This window comes from Anser cygnoides, chromosome 8 (assembly GCF_040182565.1).
Source record: "Anser cygnoides isolate HZ-2024a breed goose chromosome 8, Taihu_goose_T2T_genome, whole genome shotgun sequence".
NCBI classification, from domain to species: domain Eukaryota; kingdom Metazoa; phylum Chordata; class Aves; order Anseriformes; family Anatidae; genus Anser; species Anser cygnoides.
Window position 1 is genome coordinate 12,683,724 of NC_089880.1, and position 23,629 is coordinate 12,707,352.

At 40.9% G+C, this 23,629-nt stretch overlaps 1 protein-coding gene across 9 annotated transcripts in view; it reads right to left on the reverse strand.

Moving 5' to 3' along the window:
• Window positions 1-23,629, reverse strand: part of RALGPS2 (Ral GEF with PH domain and SH3 binding motif 2) — a 144,460-nt gene that overhangs the window by 87,357 nt on the left and 33,474 nt on the right. For 7 of the 9 annotated variants that reach the window (XM_048073382.2, XM_067001492.1, XM_048073386.2 and 4 more), the window contains 2 exons: window positions 9,519-9,650; window positions 6,180-6,287 (listed from right to left, as the gene is read on the reverse strand). In XM_048073382.2, the coding sequence (XP_047929339.1) occupies window positions 6,180-6,287; window positions 9,519-9,575 (165 nt within the window). In that variant the 5' untranslated portion in view covers window positions 9,576-9,650. Of the gene's footprint in view, window positions 1-6,179; window positions 6,288-9,518; window positions 9,651-15,618; window positions 15,643-17,738; window positions 17,764-23,629 lie in introns of those variants that run through there. The other 2 variants (XM_067001494.1, XM_048073384.2) reach the window with 2 other exon arrangements.

Sequence of the window (23,629 nt, forward strand, 5' to 3'; positions counted from 1 at the left end):
AGCCTCCCTAGCACAGCCATAGGAGTTTTTGTATGCACTGCTAAGACCTTGCCTGGGGACACCCTTCAACAACGGAATTTAAAAATATTTTAGCTCTCCTGGGTGTTGAGATATTGGACTTGTTAACAACTAAGTACTTCAATATACTAAAATAATGACCACATAGCTTCAGGTCCATATAGAGAGATTTACCCCTCTTCTAAGTTATAACTATATGACGCTATAAACTTTGCATCCAGATGAATAAGAACCACTGCTGCTTTGACAAATATGGACATCAATGAAATGAAATTTTAAAGTATTCCTCAAAATTCCTTCTTGGTTTTCTGTGAACATGTGCGACTACCTTCCTTCCAAAACCCACGTAACTTAGGAACTTCTAGTTGCAGTTAACACCACTGCATCAAGCTCCTCTCCATGCTTCCGTACAAAAGCTCCCATTTGATCCAGACTATAATCCCCCTTTTCTAGTTCCTAGACTTTGCAAGCATCAGCTCCTTTACCAGGCTGCTTACTGTACTACAAGTTCTCCAGTCATGTACCTGCCCCACAAGGACACTGCACATCCCATAGCTCCTTGACAGAAACCCTCATTGTGAGAAGAAAAACTAAGTTTCTGTCTGAGATGAAAAAAAAAAGTCTGTATTTCGGTTATTGAAGAACATTGCCATAATCTGATTTTCCTTGAAGCCATGTTGGTTCAGGCAGCACTTCATAAATTGCTCCTTAATCTGAATTTTTAGAAGGAAATATATTTAAGCCTTCCAACTTGGCTTAGCACTGTCTCTCTGGGCTGCCAGAATACTTTTCCCTCACTGAAAAAATAGCTAAGCCTCTGTTAAGCACTGCATCTGTAGTAAAATAATTCTACTGCCCAAGATGAACGCTGGGGGATTGGAGTTCCTGTGCTGAAACCCTACTTGTTTTCTCACAAAGTCCACTCCAGAACTTCTGTCACTAATAGTTCTTCCACACACTGAAATCGCTGCTTCTTCCTCTCCTTGGGAAAATACTTATTTATTAATATTCTTCTGTAAAATAAAGCCAACGGGAACACATACAAGCAGATTTTATTTTATTATTATTAAAGCAAATGCTCCTAGGCCCAGTACATCACTTTATCAAGCCGCTCGCAGACGCAGCAGACAGACTTGCCGGATCACTGACAGCCAGCCCCAGGAGCTGCGCAGGAACTCGTGGAGGAGATGCTGGACCTGTTGGACAGAGGAAGGTCTCCTATGGGGAACCTTGGGCCAATTTAAAGTTATTTTTGTTCTGTTGGAAGTAGCAAAAAAGGAGTTGTTGGACCCCACACACCTTGAGACCTGTTTCTGCACTTGCATTACACAATTCATTTACAAAACACACACTCATGCTCTTTCTCCAGATATAGGTGTTTCGATAACTGTCACAAGAATGTCTCTGAGAAAAAAATCCATTTCATCTACACAATTTTAAGATGACCTTATTGTTTCCAAAATAAGCAATATTTCTTCCAACATCCATTTGACAAAGCTCAGCTGGAATCAGAAGGAGAAATACACATACATCTTAACCAAACTTACTTTGTAACGCTTTCAGAGACTATGGAGAAGAATAAAGAATCCTTCTTAGATAACTAGGTGGGGGAAAAAAAAGCAATGGATTTATACAGCTGCGCTTCCCTTAATTCTACCTCAAATATTTACACCGCCGTGGCTAAGCTGAAGTATAAAATGGAAATGCTAGTCAAAAAGTAATAAACAGTCAAATAATTAAACAGTAGCAGTCTAAGGAGTAAGAATTTACCGTAAAGCAAAAAAATAAATATTTCTTCAACCTGAGGTTCGCCAGCATCTTAATTTGGAGCTCAAGTTCCCAAAGCATTTTTCTTTTTTCTTTCAGTCTCACCAGCCCTGCTTTCTGCTGCCACTGCCCCATTACCATATCCCTCCCCCACAAATTGTGCCCTGGACGCTCAAAACCACAGATCTCCTGTCAAAAAAAATGGCCAGCATTCACTGTGGCTCTGCCTACCCTGTAAACACGCTGAATGGCTGCATCTGCAGGGCCAGGCACCAGTGGGTAATGCTGGCACCAAGTCGCTTTGTGGCTTTCAGCTGTTTAATAAAGAAGAGAGCAGTGATCAGCCTAAAAGCAGGTATTTAGAGACAGACTCCTATTAGTTACAGCTAGAAAGCTGTCTGTAGAATCCCTCACAGAAAACAAACATATCCCGCTTTATACTCACTGAATAGCATTCTTTTTCCCAAGGCTTACGAAGCATGCAGGCATTCGATACATCTTCCCAGGAGCTTTGCTTTTTCTGTGTACGTATAGCAGACTATCCATTCGTTTCCAACAGCAGCAGCTAGGCCTGAAGATCTCACCTGTTTCAGCTGCAGCATGGCCCTTCAACTTTACAAAGAACTTCTAACACGTGGTTGCTCACAACAGTGTAAGTGCAATATTACACGTTTATTACAATAATCACTGCTGTAACTGTTCAAGAAAGAACCCTGGAAGGGTTGGAGTACATGTGAAAGTTGCTCAGAGTCTAAACAACAGGCCATCACAAAATGGCACACCAACTGCACGTTCAGCATAATGCTCCTGGTGGGTGACTGCCAAAGGCAAGAATGTGAAAATAAAACCACCAGTATTTACAGTTAGACTACTTTGACTTGGTAAGCAAGCAATAGCTTTTCCAGTCCCTCTTGTCTCTTACTCACCCACCAACTGACTGAACAGATTAAGTTTTCAAGTAACAACCCTAACACACCGAGAGCTGAGAAGGCATCTTTGTGTCTCACCGTGGCACTAAAACCACCAGTAGGAATCCCGTTTCCAGTATCTTTTAAACTAAATACCATTCAGATTTTTGCTCTTCTGTCCTCAGCATAACTGTAACAATCTGTACACAGTTACCTGCTTTCATCAAAACACAACACAACAGATACAAGATGGGACTTCCCAATGCTGACGTAGACTGTATCAGTTAACTCTCACCTTTATGGCATCTGCGCACTGAAATTTTTTTTCCTACGAGACAAAACAGTCTAGCAATTAACTAGACAGCTGTCTAACTCTTGTTCAGCAACTTACTTCTCCTGCCGTTTTACTGGCTTTTTCACATTATCTTGTCTCTTACACATGAAGTACTTAATCCATAACTTATTTTCAGCTCACCACTTGAAAAAATATTATTTTGAAACCAGTATTCATCTACAGCTGGTTACAGAATTCAGTCTTTGGTAAATCACTGATGTCAGTAGTCTACACTGCATCTGTTTTACCAGAAGTTCTCACTATGCTAGAAGCTTTTTCTAGTTTGAAAAAGCAACTGATAACGTATCCATGTCTAAGCTGAGAGGTACAAACCCACTGTTACAATGAAAACCTCACTAGCACAGTTTTGCACTGTCATTGATGCTGGTGTCCTGAAGAGCTTGACCATACTGCATCACTCTGGTTGTCTTCAAATCAGCACTGAAATCCAGGGGAAGATTTTACACTTTTCCATTACAGTAGGACTAAGAACATGAAGAATAAGGAAATGGGTAATAAAAAAAACAAACAACTGTAATGAGTCAAAGATGTTTTTCTGCCAAGGTACCCAAGTTTTTGACAAATTTACTTATTTCCACAACGTTCAACAAGAACGACCAGAAAAAGACAGCTATCAAACAAGCAAGTGCTAGTGAAGAAAAATAAGATAAGCTTGCCTGAGGAACTCAATATCAACTAGGAAGTATAGCTGTATACAGAAACATGAATAAAAAAGAAATTAACTATAACCTTGCCAAAGGGTTGTTCACTGACTATCAGAAATTTTGCTCAACTGTTTAAAATGCTGTAAGATATTTCAGATCCTTTTACAGCAAAAAAGGCCTGAAATTAAATACTCTCGAAGGCTGAGAATAAAGATATAGTTTTCTTTTGGAGAAACTGAGAAAACAGCAAAACTACACCAGGTTGCATAAACCCAAACTACAATCACATGTTCATAATCGTAATGTGAAATGTTTAAATAAAAAATTCATATTTGTAAGTGGAACTGTACCTAGTTTGAGGCCTGATATGAAAACAGTAAACATGCTGGATTTCATTACAGATTTTAATAAAAATATTAAAATTGAATAACATTTATAACAGGCAATATTTAGAATACTCATGAAAGTTAAAGGTTTCTGCAAAGGAGAGATCATTTAAGAGAGCAAGAGGCCTGTGAAAGGAGATGCCAAACAAAGCACCTTTTCATTTTGTCCAAGGCAGTGGCAGCAGCTCCACACAGACTATGTGAGCTCCTCGGCTCCTCAACAGCAGCCACCTCTGGCAACGAGGCAGAGCCCTTCAGGGGAACTTGCTATTCTGGCCTGAACACCAGAGTTCAAGTGGAATTAAAGTCCCTAGCCCCAAATTCCCTAACTATTCGGATTTACTTTATGCAGAGAAAATGTAAGATAAAACTGAACGGCTGGCAAACACCCAGATCAGCCTCCCATGCAGGAGGTGATTCACTGACAACGGAGCAAGGGGAGGCCCGAGCCACATGCCTGGAGCCTCAGTCAGGACTAAATCCCATTAGTTATCCAAGAAGAACTTCGTGTGCAGGTACCACTTCATAATCTAGTTGCTTTAAACTCTCAGTGAGCTCACCGAGATCAATTTAGCCATTAATAATGAACTGAAATTGTTATCAATAGTTTAAAAAGCAGAATGAATTTAATGGGGATGTTTTGTGATATATACTGCCACACATCAATAGCCTCCTCAGGACAACACATTGACTTGAATTATAAATGCAGTGTCAGGCAGAGCCTGATAACAGTCTTTCTAGTAACATATTTGAATCACTCAAATAGAGGGACCATCTGTCTTGTTAACCTCTGCAAGTAGGGTAAGAATCACCCACTGGTTTTGGCTCTGGATGGTATCCAAGTGATTATTCTGTACCATCACACCCCTAAAAAAAAAAACAACACACACTCTGCTGATGTAAGAATTAGCAAAGTTTGGGGCATGCTGGACAGTCCAGAAATAAATTCACTTTCTTAGTATATAACAGGTGAAATTCAGTTACCCATCTTTGTCTATGACTGCACCTATGTATAGATTTGGGCTTTGCAGCCTCCTGAAGAGGAATGCGAGCATCATAATAAATGCACCAAGAATCCTTGATAAGATCCAAGGCTAAGAAGGATGTGATTGAGAGGTGACTTTTTGTGTTCATGCATAACCTTTAACAAAAGTCTTACAACCAACGTACTACCAGAGACCATTACTGGAAGGCTTGATGTTCTATGTTTATCCCCAGTAGGAACATCTACAAGCAACGAAGTTGTGCTGATTTGTTACTATTGAGCTTAAATATTTCCATACTGTGATGGAGTAAGAGATTCATCCTGAGAACCTACAATACTAACTCACAGCCAACAGGTGTCCAATAGAACTACCACCAATGCTGTTTTGCAGGAGAAGAGTTGAAACAGCAACACTCAACTGAATGTTATGTGGGCCTTCTGTAACATAATCAAAACACCACCCAGACAGTCCATATACAAGCCAGTCACAAGAGTTTTTCTCTGGAAAGTTTAAAAAAATTGTTGAATTCCCTACTACTGTTGGCAAAGATTACAAACAGTTTTTATGATGCCACTTTTTATTTTAATACAGGACTATTCTGTAATAACAAGAGTGAAAATTTTCTAGCCCCACTAAATGTCATCAGAAATTGTCACCGACTTCAGCTGGGACGTGCGTGTACCATCTGCCAGTGTCTGACACTGGCTAAGTATTATGCAGGAATGGCTGTATTAAAAAACAGAAATCTGTATCTTCATTAAACCAATCAGCATAAATAGACAAACCATCAAAGGATTAAAGTAAACACCTTCAGAAAGAAAAAACAAGTTCAGATCAAGTATATCCTTGCAATTACTATGCACATCTGAGAATTAAGGTGTATGGTACAGATTTAGGAATCTTTGGTCTACATTGCACACAATAAGGTGAAAAATGCCTGGAGAGCACCGCCCCAAAAGACTACACAACATTAACCAGAATATAGACAATGAAGAACAGGACAGGATCCATTTTTGAAACCCAAGAATGGTGGAAATTAGTTGCAAAACATACAGGAATGGAGAAGGGTAGGGAAAATTGAAAAAATTACACACCAACTAACAAGAATTACTTACGGCATATTCTTCTGGTGTAACCTTCAGAACATCAAACACCACTGCATCAAAGCTCTTCTTTAGTTCAGCTGAACCTTTGTCACTCAAAGATTCAGAACTGCTACTCTTCTGAAAAAAAAAAAAACAAAAAACAAAACTAATGATGATATTTTGGTTTTGTAATCTTTTTCTTTTTACACTGCCAAGATCAAAATTCATTTTCAACCATCACATTTTTTTTTTCTATTGGGCAAATTAACAATTAAAAAAGCCACAGGACTTACTGTCTCCCAACAAAGATCACTTGATCCAAAGACTCTCAATCTGATTTCAACGGACTTCAAAAGCAGTCCTCAATACACAACCCTTATGTATTTCAAGATGTAATTAAATTTCAGTTTTGTTGAGAAAAAGTTAACAACAAGAGTCAAAATCTAAACTATGGAAAAAATCACTAATGAGGAAAAAAATACAAGGTCTGCCCCAAAAGAATAGTTACCACCAAAGAAATAGTTACCATCCATCTCTTTCTGTTTCTCTTAGACTCATTAAAACCTATAAAAATTGCACTGAGCTTCATGCGTTTGCATTTAAGAAGCTTAGTATAACAATTAGTTGCTTTTTTTAAATGGTAGTAACTCAAATTTGGCAGATACCAGATTCAACCTAGATTATTCTAGGAATCTGTATCTAGAACATACAGATACTTGCTTCCTTGCAAAAATACAAATATTGTTCAAAAATTAGTACTTTGTTCAATATGAAAACAAAACATCTACGTTACGAATAATCACTTCCATTAGTATACAGATTCTGTTCAGTCATCACACTTTTTTCACATGGAGGTTGAGATGTCATATGCAGATGTACATCTCACATTTGAGCCCCAGATGTATCTAACTCAGAAATATGCACACAGCATGCAATTTTTCTGCCCCACACTCTCCTGTGAAGACCTGAAAGGCTAAGCTTTTTTTTTTTTTGCTTATTTTTTCTCACTTTCAGAAACCTGGTATAAAACAAACTCTTGACTAAGAGGAAGAAATGAGATGAGACATGAACAAAAAGCATCACGAGGGACCACAAGTAGTACAGTCAGTAACTGTATGAGCTTTTAACGCTTCTTCAGTGACCAGCATGCTTGCCTTACGTACAGCATAACATCTACAAACTTCAGCAACAGCATAGCCTGGACCTAAGTGCTAACGGAGCTCCCCCATCAGATTTGCTAATACTTTGTTTTGGAGACTTTTGAGAGAGAGAAATCGAGCACTGATGCACAGAGCGCTCATGCCCTTGTTGGGAGCTCCAGCTCCATTGTGGCAAACCACACTGAACACAAACCAGTCTGATGTTGGACACCGATACATCTTTAACTGCACTGATGCCTGCTAGGAGGTATCAACAGGGGTGTACCTCCTAGAAAGCTGAAAAGATTAGACTTCGACCCACATAATGAAGGTACTTTCTGACAGTCCCTCTAATTTTACTGCTAATGTTCTAAACTTAAGATCACGGGTATGGGTCATATGCACAACATGCATATGAACAAGCGTTTTCACAAGACCACTTCTCATGGAAGCCATTTTCACTGTGCTTCCAGTAACATCCTGCATCATGTCTGCTGATGCCAAGACAGGAAGGGAGATAGATAGCACACTGTCACCAATGCTGGCAAACAGTTCTCCTGTTCTAATGTCTTCTCCTGAAAACCTCACAGTATTTTATGGCTATACTATTTATTTTGACTTTGGCTTCCCAATCACTACAAGAGCATTTGAACTCCTTGAGAGTTCAGCCAGCTGAAATTTAACTCTTGCCCATATTTAAGCATTTTTGTTGCAAAAACAGATAAAGAATATTCATGATCATTTAATGTCCGGTTTTAGTGAGCTTCTTTTGACAGTACCATCTCTCTGAAAAACCTGGCTTTGGAAACATCACCGAAAACTCCATATCAGATGCGTGTTTTCAGTAACCATTGTACTACATTTTCAGAAACATTTCCCAGTTAGTAAAAAAAAAAAAAACCCACACCTGATGAAAGCAGATTTATGTAACATTGCCAAACTTTATTACACTCCTAATCCCAACATTTTAAATGTATTTTACTTAATTTTTTATCAGACAACATGTAAACAGTCAAGACTATCCTGTTGAGTAAAATGAGAGCTTTACTCTACGAAATCTTTTCAGTTACATGCCAACCAGTGGCCATTCAACAATTCATAATAAGGGAATTACAATACTTGAGAAATTGGTGGAGATTATTTGATTCTTTTCGATCACACAACACTTTTCCTTTCACCTTGTTTGGACTACTTTCCACTCCCATACACATGTGCAAGTGCATAGCACGCATGCAGCCCTACTATTAAAACAGATCTGTAAAACACATATGAAATGAACATCTTTAAGGTTCAAATATTCTTTCAAGGAAGCAACCTTTTTCAGGACTTTGTGGCTTGTATCACTCTCATTTGCAGTGTTCATGAACGTTGTCTTTTAAATAAAAAAAGGGGAAAAAGAATGAAGTCTACTATGGTAAAAACACATTTGCAATTTGACAAAAACACTAAAAATATTCATCAGCAATAAAGTAACTGTCTTTCAAAGCAGAAAGCTTTGGTTCTTTTATTGTACATCTGTACAAGCCAAGGCATGCCACCCTAAAGAGAAACAGTGCATCTGGAAATATTACTCATAATACACTGAGGGCTGATTTTAAGTTCCCTTCATTCCAATAATACAAGGCATTAAAAAACAATACTTACAATAACAATAAGGAGGGAGTGATTTGCAAGAGTTTTGAAAAAACAGATCTTGCAAGCCCTCTATCAGTGCTAAGACTCTCAAACAGATCCTCACTGGCAAAAAAAACCTCAAAACCCTCTGATACTTACCACCCCCCCACTCACTCAATAAGTAGGTAGCAAATGGAAAATTACATTAACTTCAAAATACGAAAAATCACTGTCAGACTGCCCCAACACACACACACTACCTGTCAAAGGCAAGAACATTTCCCACAGGCCTTGCCAGCCCAGCTTAGTGCATTAAGAGCATCTATTATTGTTAAAACTTGAAAAGAAAAGCTTCCTTGTCTAGATGTGATGGAAGAGAGCACAAAAAAGGCAGTTACTGGCTATGGCAAGGCTGTAAATGCTAGTTCATGCTTTCTGTTGGTATACAAAGGTCAGAACTCTATTCACATCTAAACTGGGGCACATAAAACCAATACATCCATTTAAACATGAATTTCCTGTGCCAGACCTGTTAAAAGAAAAGATTACTTTTTGGTGCATTTAAAGAACTGAGTATTTATGATTTTCAGTACCTATTGAGTTTTACAATCCTTACCTCTGAAGCAGTAGCTGCAATATTAACACTGCTTGACTGCCCGTTCATTAGATCCATACTGCCCACACCATTAGTCCTCGTCCCTACATTTACAGCAGAAGGATCATCTCCAAGGCAACTGAATGATCATTCCTACGAGAACAAGAAGTCGATCAGAAGAGAGTTTGTTCAAGTGTTTTAAACAAGATGCAACATTGGGAAAAAAAAAATAAAGAGAATGAACTCCCAAAATGTTTGGACCTCAATGTGCTGTAGCCTCAGATGCATATTCCACAATTACCTGCTTAATGTGTAAGGAACAACTGAAGGTTCCATGGCAATCAGATTCTCACTGCTAGGATAGGCCTTCATATTCTTTGCTATACTCTATGTACGAGGTATCAACATGTAAACGTATGCATTAACCCCAACAAAGCTTGGCCTGCAGCACAGTTCATGTATGATTCTTTTCCTTTGATAACAAGCTTTATAAAAGTATACTACAGATGTTAACTCTACTATTCTGCTTCTCTAAGAATTTATCCAATGATTCCTTATCTTAAACACCTATTCATCAGCTTTAACCAAAAATTATCACAATAATAATATCATAATTTAAGAATACAAATGGAATTTACCTTTTTGTCCACAAGCTACCCAAACTATCGATTGGGAAAAAAAAACCGTGCATGCACACAGGAAAATCCCACACACTAACTTCTGATGCATCCTTGCAAGGATACTTTTAGTTTTCATTTCTCCAGAGAAAAGGCCGTGAAGAAATGCAAGTCTGTGGCATACACTACACAAAAAGAGTAAGACTACACAATATATAAGTGTAACAGACAGAACAAAAATTGGCTTGGGCTTAAATTTCATGAGATGCTAGTGCCCTCTAGTGTGCGAAAGATTACACATCAGTTTTCATAGGTGTATGTTCATATTGAGTGACTGCTCCTGAATTTATTTATGAAATTCACTTTGGGTTTGTAGTTTGACTCCAGAACTATTACACAGGCTGCAAATAAACGGCAAAGTTAAGTGACAGGTAGCTAAGCAATATGGTATGACAAAAAAAAGTATTACTGCATCACATATTTAAGACCGCTACATCACGAAACAAATAAAATCATCTGAAAACCTCTGTCTCCAAGTGCGACAAAACAGCTATATCAGACAAACAAGCCTGGAAGGCAAGAAGCTGCAATATTTAAATAATAAAATAAAAGCAGTAACTTTAAAATGTCATTGTAAGAATGCAATACACAAAGGAGGTCAACTGAAACAGAGAACCAATCGCGAATTCCAGCCAACCACTACAGCTGCTAGGTATTTTTGGATAGCGGTAGTCCTTGTCTGACCTACACTGTGCTACACTTCCACAGCTCAGAACAGCCACACACACACACTAGGGTCTTGGGTTTTGTTTAAGAAATTTGGATGGGGCTGATCTCATTCACAACACAAAACACTACACGCCGCTCTAACGTTATACTCCCAGCCCATACGCTGTAATTAAGATTATGTTACCTCCATTAAAAATACCAGCTAAATTCTAAGTGCAGTCCATAAGAAAGGGGAAAAAAAAAAACTCCTCTTTGGCTTGCAAACTGTTTTAGTCACCGTTTTCCTTTCCTATCTGACTTACCTGTCAGGCCATCTCACATGGCATAGTTCTAGCTCCCCCATGCTTCTTTCCCACACCCTTTTCATTACTGAACAGAAAAGCAAAGAAATGGTTTCTAACACTCCATAATTTTCTTTTATCCAGTGACAGCAGAGGACAGAGATATGAGTTCTCCAAAATCACTTTCAGGCTCTCCACATGTCCAAAACAGTACTGTTGTCCCAACTTAATCTTATTCTCTACTGAAAAACTAACCTTCAACTCATGTTTTTAATCACTCATTATAAGGAAAATTGACAGTTTGCACAACATCATCATACTACACAGCCTATAAATATATCATACAAACCCAATCTTCAGCAAAGGGCTACACCCTTGTCTCACAGATACATCCTCTGTTCCCTTTCCCTGGGGGTAAAAAAGAACTGGGGAGAAGTGTTTCTAACCAAAGAAAAGTGAAAGCGAACTTTTCATGGAATCACAGAACCTCGGAATGGCCTGGGTTGGAAGGGACCTTCAAGCCCACCCAGTTCCACCTCTCCTGCCACAGGCAGGGACCCCTCCCACCAGCCCAGGCTGCCCCCAGCCCCATCCAGCCTGGCCTTGGGCACTGCCAGGGATGGGGCGGCCACAGCTCCTCTGGGCAGCCTGTGCCAGGGCCCCATCACCCTCACAGTGAAGAATTTCCTCCTTACATCTAATCTAAACCTACCCACTTATAGTTTAAAGCCATTCCCCCTAGTCTTATCTCTAGGTTCCCTGACAGAGTCCCTCCCCAGGTTCCCTGCAGCCCCCTCCAGGCCGCTGGGAGGTCTCCCTGGAGCCTCCCTTCTCCAGGCTGAATAACTCCAGCTCCCTCAGCCAGAACAAAACAAATTTTGTTTGTTCTGTGAATGGAGTTGGAGCACGCTATCTGCTTTTGTTATGACACAGCATAACTGGTACTTTTAAAGAAACTGCATATTATAGAAGGCTACAGAAGAAGCTATAGAAGGGTTGGCAGAGCAGCTTGAGACAAGGAAGAGAACTAATTCCTTCAGCAGCAGCAGGGCTGAAGCCCAGTTTCCCGATGATCAATCTCACACAACTCACAGGCTCAGACCGGCCCTCACAGCCTTTCTCCCCCCCCATTTCCTAATGCAGCGTTCTCAGGCGACACCTCCCGCTTCCTGTCGGTATCCTAAGCTGTTAAGAGTTTTGTTTGTGCCTGCCCACCCACCCTGAGCACCAGATGGACAAGCACTTAGCACAGCACCGCCTGCATCCACCTACCAGCAGGGCAAACACAACAGGGAAGCATGGAAACGAGAAGGGAGCCTTTCCAGTGGACAGCCAGAGGATACAGCGGCGGTGCACACTGATCTGTTCTGCTTTTCTATGCAGTTACTGCTTACGTTGAAGTCTGTAGGAACTGTCTCTCCTAATCGAGCATGGTTGAAGTCAAACACCGTAACGACAAATGCCACCAGGGAGGCATGCAGAGAGCAACCATATGCACTTTAGGAAGATTTCTTTTCCCTCTTCACAGTTGCCCCAGCTACCCCAAGCTAGGTCGGACAGTGGATTATGTTTCCCTCTCCGCCTCAAGCTCCTTCATCTGCAGGGGATGCAGGAACAGAAAACATACCTCATGCCCAGACAGAGCACTCAGCTCCAGCAGCCAGCTTGCCTTCCTCCTGCTGTCCTGCGCTGGGCCAGACTCACCAAGTCACAGCCAGCACTGGATTCAGTGGCCCATCTTGTCTCCTGCTACTGAAACTCCTCTTGTGGTTTGTGTAATAAGAATACGTTGAAGCTCAGATTTCGAGACTCCCGCAGGAGTGCTAGAACCCATGAGGTGCGTAAGTATATAAAAAAAATTTAAATAAGAAAATCACTTAGAAACCCCTGCATTAAAAAGAGACTGGGATAACAAAAATAAAACATTTGCCAACTAGGCTCTATCATCAAAAGGTGTCCGTGCAATCTTGTGTCCATTGCTACCTTACGACATTACCTTTGAATACATTTAAATACCTCTTCTCACTCTGTGAATACATAGAGGGGCAGAATTAGCTCTGAGCTGCTAGAAACCAGCATTTACCGACTGCAAAGTTCCAGAACTCACAACATCAGCAAAGCGTGCTTAGAAAAGCTATACTGAATCTGAGAGCACCATGCTCTTTCCATAACGATAAAGAGCTGTGACAACAGTTTTGGTCGGTATCTCATTCAAGGCAAATAAAAATCCTAGCAGTGGAATAATCAAGTGTTTTGGTTGGTATGCACCCTTCTGCTCACCACCACAATAAGCAATGAACAGCACTAGCAGAAAGTGATTGACACCAGTGTGAAACAAACAACTGCTGCCACTCTGCAGCAGTGGGTGTCACTGTTGTCAGAGTGTGCCCAGTATATCCGATTAGAAAAACCGAATTACATTAAATTGAACTTTCAGTTTTTCTCCTCTTCAGTTTAAATGCCTTTCTGAACACAAAGGCATTCATTAACGTGGAACTGAAAGTTTTATAGGTAGCATGAAATATGAGACGTGCATTTAAGCCAGTTTGAAAGCTGGGCTGTTGGATGCCCTAGGCAGGACCTTCCTACCTCTTCATGCCATGTATGCCATATAGTAAAAAGCAATCCAAAAATACTGAAAAAAGATTTGTCATATGCAAAGAACAAAAATGTCCAGACTAAGCAGGCAGAGCTTTCAGTTTTCCTGCACCCAAGGCAGTATTTGGGGACTGTCCTGGTTCCAGTTAGGACAGAGTTAATTTTCCCTCATAGTAGCTGGTAGGGTGCTATGTTTTGGATTAGGATGAGAAGAGCGCTGATAACATGCTGATGTTTTAATTGTTGCAGAGCAGTGCTTACACCAGGCCAAGGACTTTTCGGCTTCTCGCTCTGTCCTGCCAGCGAGCAGGCTGGGGGTGCAGCAGGAGCTGGGAGGGGACAGACCCAGGACAGCTGACCCAAACTGGCCAAAGGGGTATTCCATACCATCTGGCATCATGCTAAACAATATATAGGGGTGGCTGGCCGGGGTGGGGGGGCCGGCTGCTCGGGGATAGGCTGGGCATCGGTCAGCGGGTGGTGAGCAATTGCATTGTGCATCACTTGTTTCTTATACATTATTATTATTAATACTATTATCATTATCACTATTATTATTATTATTGTTATTATTATATTCCTGTCTTAATAAACTGTCTTTATCTCAACTCACCGGCTTCACTTTCCAGTTTCTCTCCCCCATCCCAGAGAGGGAGGGGGGAGGGTGAGCGAATGGCTGTGTGGTGTTTAGCTGCCAGCCGGGTTAAACCACAACAGGGACCATTCCATCACAGGAAGATGCCCAATAGGACACCTGAGCTCAAATCCTTTCCAGTGCAGAATCCAGGGATATTCTTGTCTCAGCATCGGTCAAATTCTAACAGTACTTTGCATAGTATGCTTTGCTAAACACACTGTGTAAACGGCATTTTAAAATTTGACCCTAAAATTACATTAAAAATGCCTGCTAAGGTCAACATCCAGAACCGTGAAGAGCTTTGAGGAAGCATAGCCAGTGTGATTTAGTGAACAGCTCAAGAGTTATGATGACCAACTTCCTCTTTGCTATTATTCATAATGTCTGTACAAAATGTCATTTCTTTTGTTCACTAATCCCAATGAAATAAAGAAGTGCCTGCATGGATTACAATCAACTAAGAGTGCAAAGCCACTACCAAGGACTTGGTACCGGAGAACTGTAAGACCGAAAGACCTGTTCAAGATGCAATCAAGCTCCTGAGCTCATGGAAACTCATTGGTATTTTGATAAAAACTACAGGAAAAAAAAAAGCTAGGAACAGAAAACAAGGAACAGAAGCATATTGGGCTTTGCAGTTTTCTATTTCCCATACACATATCACAGCCTAACTAGATTTAGCTATTCCATACCATGCCCTCAAGATGCTTCAATGAAACCTTGCAGCCACTGACTGAATTCCAATTCTGGATCTGAGCCTTCAGATTCTTAGCAAGAATTGGATTGTTTTTATTTCCAGCATTGCTTGGCACTTTGTAAATTAACAGTAATTTTAACCACTGAGAACAAGACAGAAGCGTTCATCTCCTGTGTGCCAAGTTGCATCCTTCTGTCTGGAATCACTTTGTGGAACCACTTCTGCAGCTTGGATGCCTCACCACCCTTCTGATTAGAACTTGATAAATACAGAGAGCACCAATTAGTTAACTTTTTACCATACGTAGGTACAAGCAATTACGTCTTCTGCACACAAATTTCCACCTTACATGAACACCTAGACGTGCTTGTGGTTTTAGGTGTTTAGTTCCTGAGTTCTCCCCCAACTCCCGTGCAGCAATTTGAAATAAAACTCTTTGCTAGGTCACAAACAGCCCAACCAACAGAAATCCAACAGTAAAAATATGCGACAGTTAAGATACTGCTATTTTAATGCCAATACTTTTGCCTTGATCTTTACGAAGTACGCATTTGTGAAATACCTTTTAGTCTTTCCTTTGTTGAGAGGAACACAGATCACAGTTCCCACCAGATCACCGTACAGAAGCTGTCACTCACTGGGGTTGCACAGGACCAGGAAGCGATGCAGAGAATCCAGCTGCCCCAACCCGCAGCATGAACGCCTTGCATGCCCAGTGCACCTCTTGCGGGTTCGTACCAAGCCGGCAGCTACAAGTTCCCGATGCTGTGCTGTACGGTGGTGCTGCGTGACCCCAGCTGCACACAAGCTGCTGCACACCCAAGCTCGCTCTGCTTGGAAGTGGTTCAAGTCAGCCTAGGGGCACGCAGGCACTGGGGAGGGTTGCGTAAGGAAGACAAAGTACGCTGGCACACAGGCATGACGGTCACCATGGTATACCAGAACTCGCACCACCTGCCATCGGGTGGAGGGCTGAGCATGCTGTTCTTCCCTGCAGTTTGGTGCACATGCACCTCAGTATGCCTAGAAGGCCTGCATACGTAAGGGCCGTGTTGGCACGGGAACATATTACCTAACAGTGAAGAAACCCCACTTATTTGCTGTATGTTGTCTGCTCCACAACAGGAAAGATTCTGGAAGCAGCACGAGACCGAATGGCAGTAACAAGACATTAGAGATACTGCAGAGGGGAAAAATCCAAGGCGGTCTGAGTGACCCACCAAGCTTTTAACTCCCTTGACTTCAAGAGAAACGCATGACCTCCTCTTGCCCCAGAAGCCACTGCTCATTATTACTTCCCGTTAGACCTCTCAAAGTCCACAGGAGCTACATAAACACAGGTAAAGCTGGAAATATGCCTGAAGACAGCAAGAAAACTTATCGTCTTCCTGGGTGACTGGTAAAAGGCAAAAGCAGAGATAACTGTTTCAAAACAAAACACACACCCTACACCTAAACAAGAATGCCACGCACAAAAGCCCCCCAACTAAGCAGAAAGGCAGCATGGAATAGGGGAGAGAACAAAGAATGTACATCCAACACTGAAAGAAGATTTTCTCAAGTTAAACTGAACGGCACCTACCAAAGTATATTCTTCAGTATCACGCTGGAAGCACTAAAACCAGAAAAGCAAGGTTTCTGCAGAGTAAGAATAGGGATACTATGTGCGTAGTGTTGAACAAAATGAAAGTCCCTTAAACACACTTTTTAACTCAGTGTTCAGCAAGCATGACGATATTAAGAGGTAATAAAAGATAGCAAAATGATAAAAATACAAACTTTCACAGTAGAAATGAAATAAAAGCTCAAGCAACTCAATATAACTCCATGCTCCTGGAGGAAATTTATCACTGAAAAGCTCAAATCCCAGAGGTAAAACTTCCCATACTAACAAGTCTCCAGTCAGATGTATGAATCTTGACAAAGCACTTGATAAGCTGCCACAACTAGTGAGGACTGAGATAAAAGCCTCCAGTAGAAGACATGCATGTAGACAACGAAATGACAAAATCAGAGATACAGGAGCAGAATTTCAAACATAATATTAGACTAGGAAGAGATTACTAACAGGTATTCAATATGCAACACCAGTACAAATACTGGGAGAATGATATAACTGAGAAATAGAGGATAGCAACATAATACAGGAAGAATAAAGCATCTGGTAGACAGGACAATGAAAAGAGTTCAATCATTTAAGAATCATTTGGGATGATACCTGTAAAATTTGTACGAGTCTCAGCACATCATTTGGAAATGACTAATGCTTGCGTTAGTTGTAGACAAATACTAAAGCCGATGCGTTTCATAAGAGAATGACTGCTCTATTCCATGCAGTTCCGGTCATTCAGCTTTTAAAAGACTTGAACCCAAATATGTGCAGGGAAGGGCTTCCAGGTTGATGGAAGACTCCATTATAGTAGGGGAAACAAGGAGACCTCATCTTGCTTATGCTAACGAAGTGAAAGCTGCAGGAGGATATACTTGCTATGTGTAAATAACAGGAGGACAAACCAAAGGAGTGTGAATAAATGCAAAGTTATGCTTAAAATCAGAATACAGCAATCAGGTTCTTAACAGTTTCTGGAAAACAGTATTAAAACAAACAAAGCCATAGCGATACTAAACTCGTTCCTGGAAGAAATTGTGTTACACAGTGCCTGTGAGAGCAGTGCAGCTCACCCAGTAATGCAGAGCCCTTCCTTCACTGGTTCACATGGTCCTGCTGCAGACCCAAAGCACCTCTTTGCTCCTTCTCATACATCTCAGCTGCTTGGATGTGTCACACACCCACTCCTTCCCTAAGCAGCTGGTGCACAACAGTCAGGGTAGTATCAGCTGTTTAAGCTCCAACAGATGAAATCAAAATCTACAGAACAGCCACAAGCAGAAGAACAAATCTTTTTATTAGGTTTTACAATGAAGTTTTAAGTACAAAATGATGCTTTGCTCAAATATGGTCCTTAATTTAGATTCCTTTCTCTCACAACAAGTGAGGTTCTCATTCTTTTTTAAGCATACACTACCTATATAAATCATTTTCACCATCACGTGTGTGCTTACATTCTGGACAACAAAGTTACAGTGCTGCTTTTGTGCATCTCATACTTCTGAGCTCTAGAAAAGAGTAAGATAAAAAGACATAGATAACATTAAGGTAATAGACAGTAAGGCTCTGTCTCAATCATATCTTACTCAATTTCCAGCTATCAGGATGACTTCTTTGCGGTGCTCAATGCTTGCCTCTTCCACTCTCAAGAGCTGGTACATCCCATAGCTTCAATTTCCTCAGATGAGATAAAGAAAGCCTCACAGATCCAGGAGAATCTCTTTCTCCAGGACACAAACTGCTCAGGTACCCAGTTCTAGTACAAAAAAACTACCAGCTCTGTCTGTAATCAACTTGCAACAATGTTCAGCTGAAAGTTTTCTAAGAAGAACTGCACACAGAGAGGAGATGCTTACTGTTCTGACCTCTGCCGTTCAAAAACTAGCCATACCCAGCGGAGACAACCGACTGGTAGCCGAGAGTTAACTGGTAGATAACACGGCACAAGGCAGCGCGTTTGTGCACTAGCATCGGTACACAGCTGCGAGCAGCAGCAGAGCCTGGCCTCCCCACAGTGCACGCATGAATTGAACAGAAGAGAAGAGCCACTGCAAGCGACAAATGGAGTAAGCCAAAAACGTGAACATGTGTTTAGCGTGCTATTTGAGTTCAGCCTGGGGTTGTAAGAGGTCTGCTTTCGTTTGACAAAAAGCTCTGTCCAGTGGAGTTTGGGACTTGTAAGACAAAACACACATTCACTAAGTAAATAACTTTACTGCGTAAGAACGTAACAAGTTTCTGTTCAAAAATTACTTACAGATTATCCGGTTCCCAAAGGTTTTTTTTGCTTCAGAGATCACTAGCAGCCTCTACTCCAGCTTGTAGCTCTTTAGGAAGGACACTGCACAGAGAAATGTCTTATTCCTTTGGATTTCGCTATTATTTTACAGCTGCTGTTAGAACAGACTGAACATCTTAAGTTACGATGTGTGGCTTGCTTTTCCTCACATACGCCCAGAGGACAAGCATTAGGGAACCAAATGGTGTAAGCACAGAAAGTACACGCAGTATATTAAGGTTTCTCCCTCTTCCATCTCCCCCTCCAAAATTCAAGCCTGGTGATAGTTTAGCCTGTTTAAGAAACATTTCTTCAAATGTTTGAAGAAATCCAGGCTTGTTCATTCAGGAACCAGAAGACAATTCCCAAACACACAAGGCAGGAGAAATCATATCCTGGAGACATTTTTGGAAGATAGCAGCTACTGACATTTGTTTCCATGAACAAGTACAAAGAGGGCAACTAAAATAAATAGAATGATTTAAACTAGAGCCAGACAGTCTAATTACACAGTTCTACAAGATGACAACCTTGCCACGACTCGCTTTTCCAAGACTCCCACTCCGTGGCCTTGTAGCAATCCATTTTGTTTGCAAACAAAAGGAATAGCAAAAGATTGATGTCGTGCGGATCAACTGGTGTTCAGTTTGCAAAATATTTTTGTTTTGGGTTAGATATACAGGCATGGCATCAGTGCAACAAAGGAAGAATGCATCCATGGACACCATGCTCTGAACAGAGGAATCGTACTTAAACATGCACCAGCAGTGCCCTCAATGCCACCAGCACGAATTTCAGGATCCACAACAGCCTGTCCTTTTCAGAAGTATCCAGATGCACGCTTCTGTTTTGTTTCTGGACTTTACAAACACCACCCCACAGGGAAGAATTATTGTAGACTGTGCATCAGCAACAATACCACAACATAACCCCTGAAAATTCTCTAGAAGTCACCTTTTTTATGCTTCGGTTTAAGTTTTTTGCCTTTAAAAAAAAAGTTTTAAATAAGACGACAGCGAAAATTCCAGCAGAAAAGAAACGTGAAAATGATAATCTACAAGCGGACCCACATGGGTAGCATACTTTGTCTCAGAAGAGAACTAAAGTACTTCACAGAACAGTTTGGAAAATGATTTCAGTACAATTTTCTTTGCAGGAGCGTGCAGGCAAGTTCTGAAAACCGGATGACAACTGCCAACAGGAGCTCTTCGTCACTGTCAGTAGGCCACAGGAGCTGTCACCAGCAGCCACGACAACTCACACGCCAAAAGTGCACAGATGTCAGCGATGAAAACTGAAACTGAGGACCTAGACACTGAATGCTGCGTAAAACTGAACATCACGCATGCACGTAAAGAAAACCCAAATATCCATGCAACTCCCTGAGTCACCTTCTGTAGACGTTAGGCGGTGCAGTCAGAATTGTGACCAGCCAAACCAGAAGCAGCGTGATGCAGTCATCCTAGGGAGAGCTTTTCAGCAACCAGAGATGACGCAGGACCAACTGCTGCTGAGTAACAGCCGCCAAATCCACAGAGCTCAAGACCCGGCACACACACCTGCCTCAACTGCACGCTTCCTTTGTACGACTGGACAAAAAGGCAAAGATTTCACGTTTATGGGAAAAATGACAAAACCCCTCCCACTGAACACCCACCGCTGGCATCGATGAGGAAGAAAACATTATTGAGAATATTTTACCTTTTTTTTCCCGTCAAGCCGTGACACACTATGTCAGTCTGCTTTAAAATCCAGCTTTCAGAGAGATGAGAGCAATCTTCATCACTAGCACTTGTGATGTCAGCATTTCAACTATTTTCCCTTTAATTTTTCACCTTTACCATCTTGCATCTATATGGAAATGTGTACAGTTGCTACAGAAATGGTGCTAATGGAAAAAACCTACCAGCTTATCAATTACCTGTACTTGGTGTGATGAATATGAGGTGGAAATACAACAGGCATTTGGGGAAAGGAGCTGGATTTACTGTCTGTGCCAGTGAATTCTGCCTGTACCATCATCCCGTGTTTGTTCGTGGAAGTGTATCAAGCTCGGTTTGTCCAACTTGTACAAGCAAAAAACAGAGCAGTTGTTTACCCATCCAAGCAGCCAGATCTTTTGCACGTTTCCTCACTCTCTTCGGAAGAGCCTCAGTAAGTAAGGCAACTGATAAGCGACATGTTCAGACTCATCCACCACCAGCTGAATGCTAAATACTTTTATTCACCCAAGACCAGTCAGTAACTGCTGACTACCAAAGCACCTGCCTAAAAAAATAAAACATGATAGAGAAACAGCAAATCCAAGATAATGCACATGTGTATGGGGGATTTCAGCAAACCAAAACACATGTTACTGTCTGGTAGTGGGGACCAAGCATGCCTTCACTTCCATTGCAATCATTTAGAGGAGACGTTTTCATGAAGGAGGACAATATATTGTTATAAGACGTTATCAGACTTTTTTCCTTGTTAGCAAAAGAGAAACAGTAGGTTGCAGGGAAATCTTGTCTCTTTAGATACTCAAAGCAGACAAACTTACTTGAAAGTGTGAAGTTCTGGTAAAACCATCTCATTGCTTGTGCACTGACAATAATTGAAGCACCAGAAAAAATAAGAGCAATTTCAGGTAAATGGATAGTATAAATGAGAGCCCTGCTGGAGCTATTTCTAAGCCATCTACCTACATTATTGATGAAAGTATTTGTTCTAGAGAAAGAATGACATAATAAATACCTACATAGTTTGTAGAACTTGTGTAATTGATGAAGAATACAACATTTTCCAGGAGACATCAAAAAGACATCAAGACGTAACACAAGCACTAATTTGAAGAGCATAGCTGGCAAAGCATGGGATCCAACTAAGCAAAACCATTTGTATACCTCTCTTAGCAGGAAAGGCAAGCCTCACATTCTTGATTAAAAAACAAGGGGAAAAAAAGAAACTGCAGGAGAACAATAAAATGATGGAGTTCTTCACAGCGTGTGACAACTCTAAGCTAACCAGGGACAAAGGAAATCAAATATTTTCTCCAAATACTTCCTAAGGAGGTACAGAGGCGTTATTTTGTTTGAGCCATGCTTCAAATAAGGAATGCAAAAATCATTAGCTGCTAAAGGAGCAAGCACCCTTCTGCTCAACACTGGATAAGATGAATGTAAGAGGAAAGCAGAACCCAAACCCGGACACACTTTACTGGTGTTACAGAAGTTAAGGCACAAGATGCACACACACACAAACCTCATCGGCCTGCATGGCTTCCCAGGCACGGAAAAATTGTAGGCCCTTGAGCTAAGGGATAGACAAGCATCTTCTTCCAGATCACACACAGCATGGGAATTCCTACAATTTTTACATGCCTCTAAGTACATGACAACTGATGACAAAGTATCAGCATTCGTTGGATTTACGTTTTTTCTGCATTTCAGAGTCAACTTCCAGCTCGTTCACCCCACACGAGAGCAGCATTCCCATATGCCTTCAATACAGGCCATCAAGAAAGATTTTTAAGATTATTCCTGCACTACATGCTCAGTAAGTTCACAAGTGACACCCTGTCCAAATTCCACTTGGAAGTTTGAAATATTCAGTAGATGATTGGGTAATTATTACTCAAACATATCCTTCAGGTTAAGATGTGCAGCTGTCTCCATTTCTGCCAGATCAATGGATGCAGGCATTAAAAATTGATTCAATTACAGAAATGTGCAAGCTGAAAACTTGGATCCAGGAGTAATGACAGGAGAGACTGTAGACTATATAATTTTGGTACAGGTTTGGAGAAGAATGGTGTTTTGAATGCAAACACCCTGTTTTACAGCAGGTATCACTTCATTCTTAAGGAAATCATGCTGTTCAACTAAGACCACAATTACATTCATCTTTATGTTAATCTTTCTAACTGATAAAAAGTAAATCTTGAATGCTACATTTCATGGAAGTTCACACCCTGAGGTGGCAGGGTGTCACAAATAAGAGAACAAACACCATTCTTATGTGACCATTCAGTGATATTAACTGTATCTTTAAAAGGTTTACACTGACACCCTCAAAAAACAAACAAACAACAAAAAAACACTAGAAACTGCTACTTCAATTGCTACTGAAAACTGGAATCTCTGATCTTGGCACACTGATCAGTAAGTGTTTTGCTTTTCTTCCTAGGATCCTCAAAACCAGCACAGTGCTAAAACAAAGGAGTGGTGCGGACCTCTAGAAATCACAGCTGGATGAAAGCAGAGATCCTCGCATCCTAAAACGTTTACCAGGTAAACTTGTCTATTCTCTAGTAACTTCTTGCAGGAGAGCTGTAAGAGGTCTGTCCTACATTCTGCACAGCTTGGTCAAAACAAGTATTTTTGATATCGCACAAGATTCACTTGGAATAGGAAGAAAACCACAGAAAATGCCCCACCTTTGAGACCAGGTTTCATACTGTGATGCTACAACACTTGACGGTATCAGTACCATGAAAGATTCAACTGACCTACCCATGCAGATCTCAAATTTTAGAAAAATCCAAGCTACAAATAATTTGGTGAGAAAAATAAGAAGCCTAAATATCAGATACATTTTTCTACTGCTCCAAATAATACTGCAAGACAGCACTGAAATACCCCAATTTATTAAAGCCAAGATCATTCGTTTTAGGGAACCACCATCTGCAGTCTCTTCTGTTCAAGT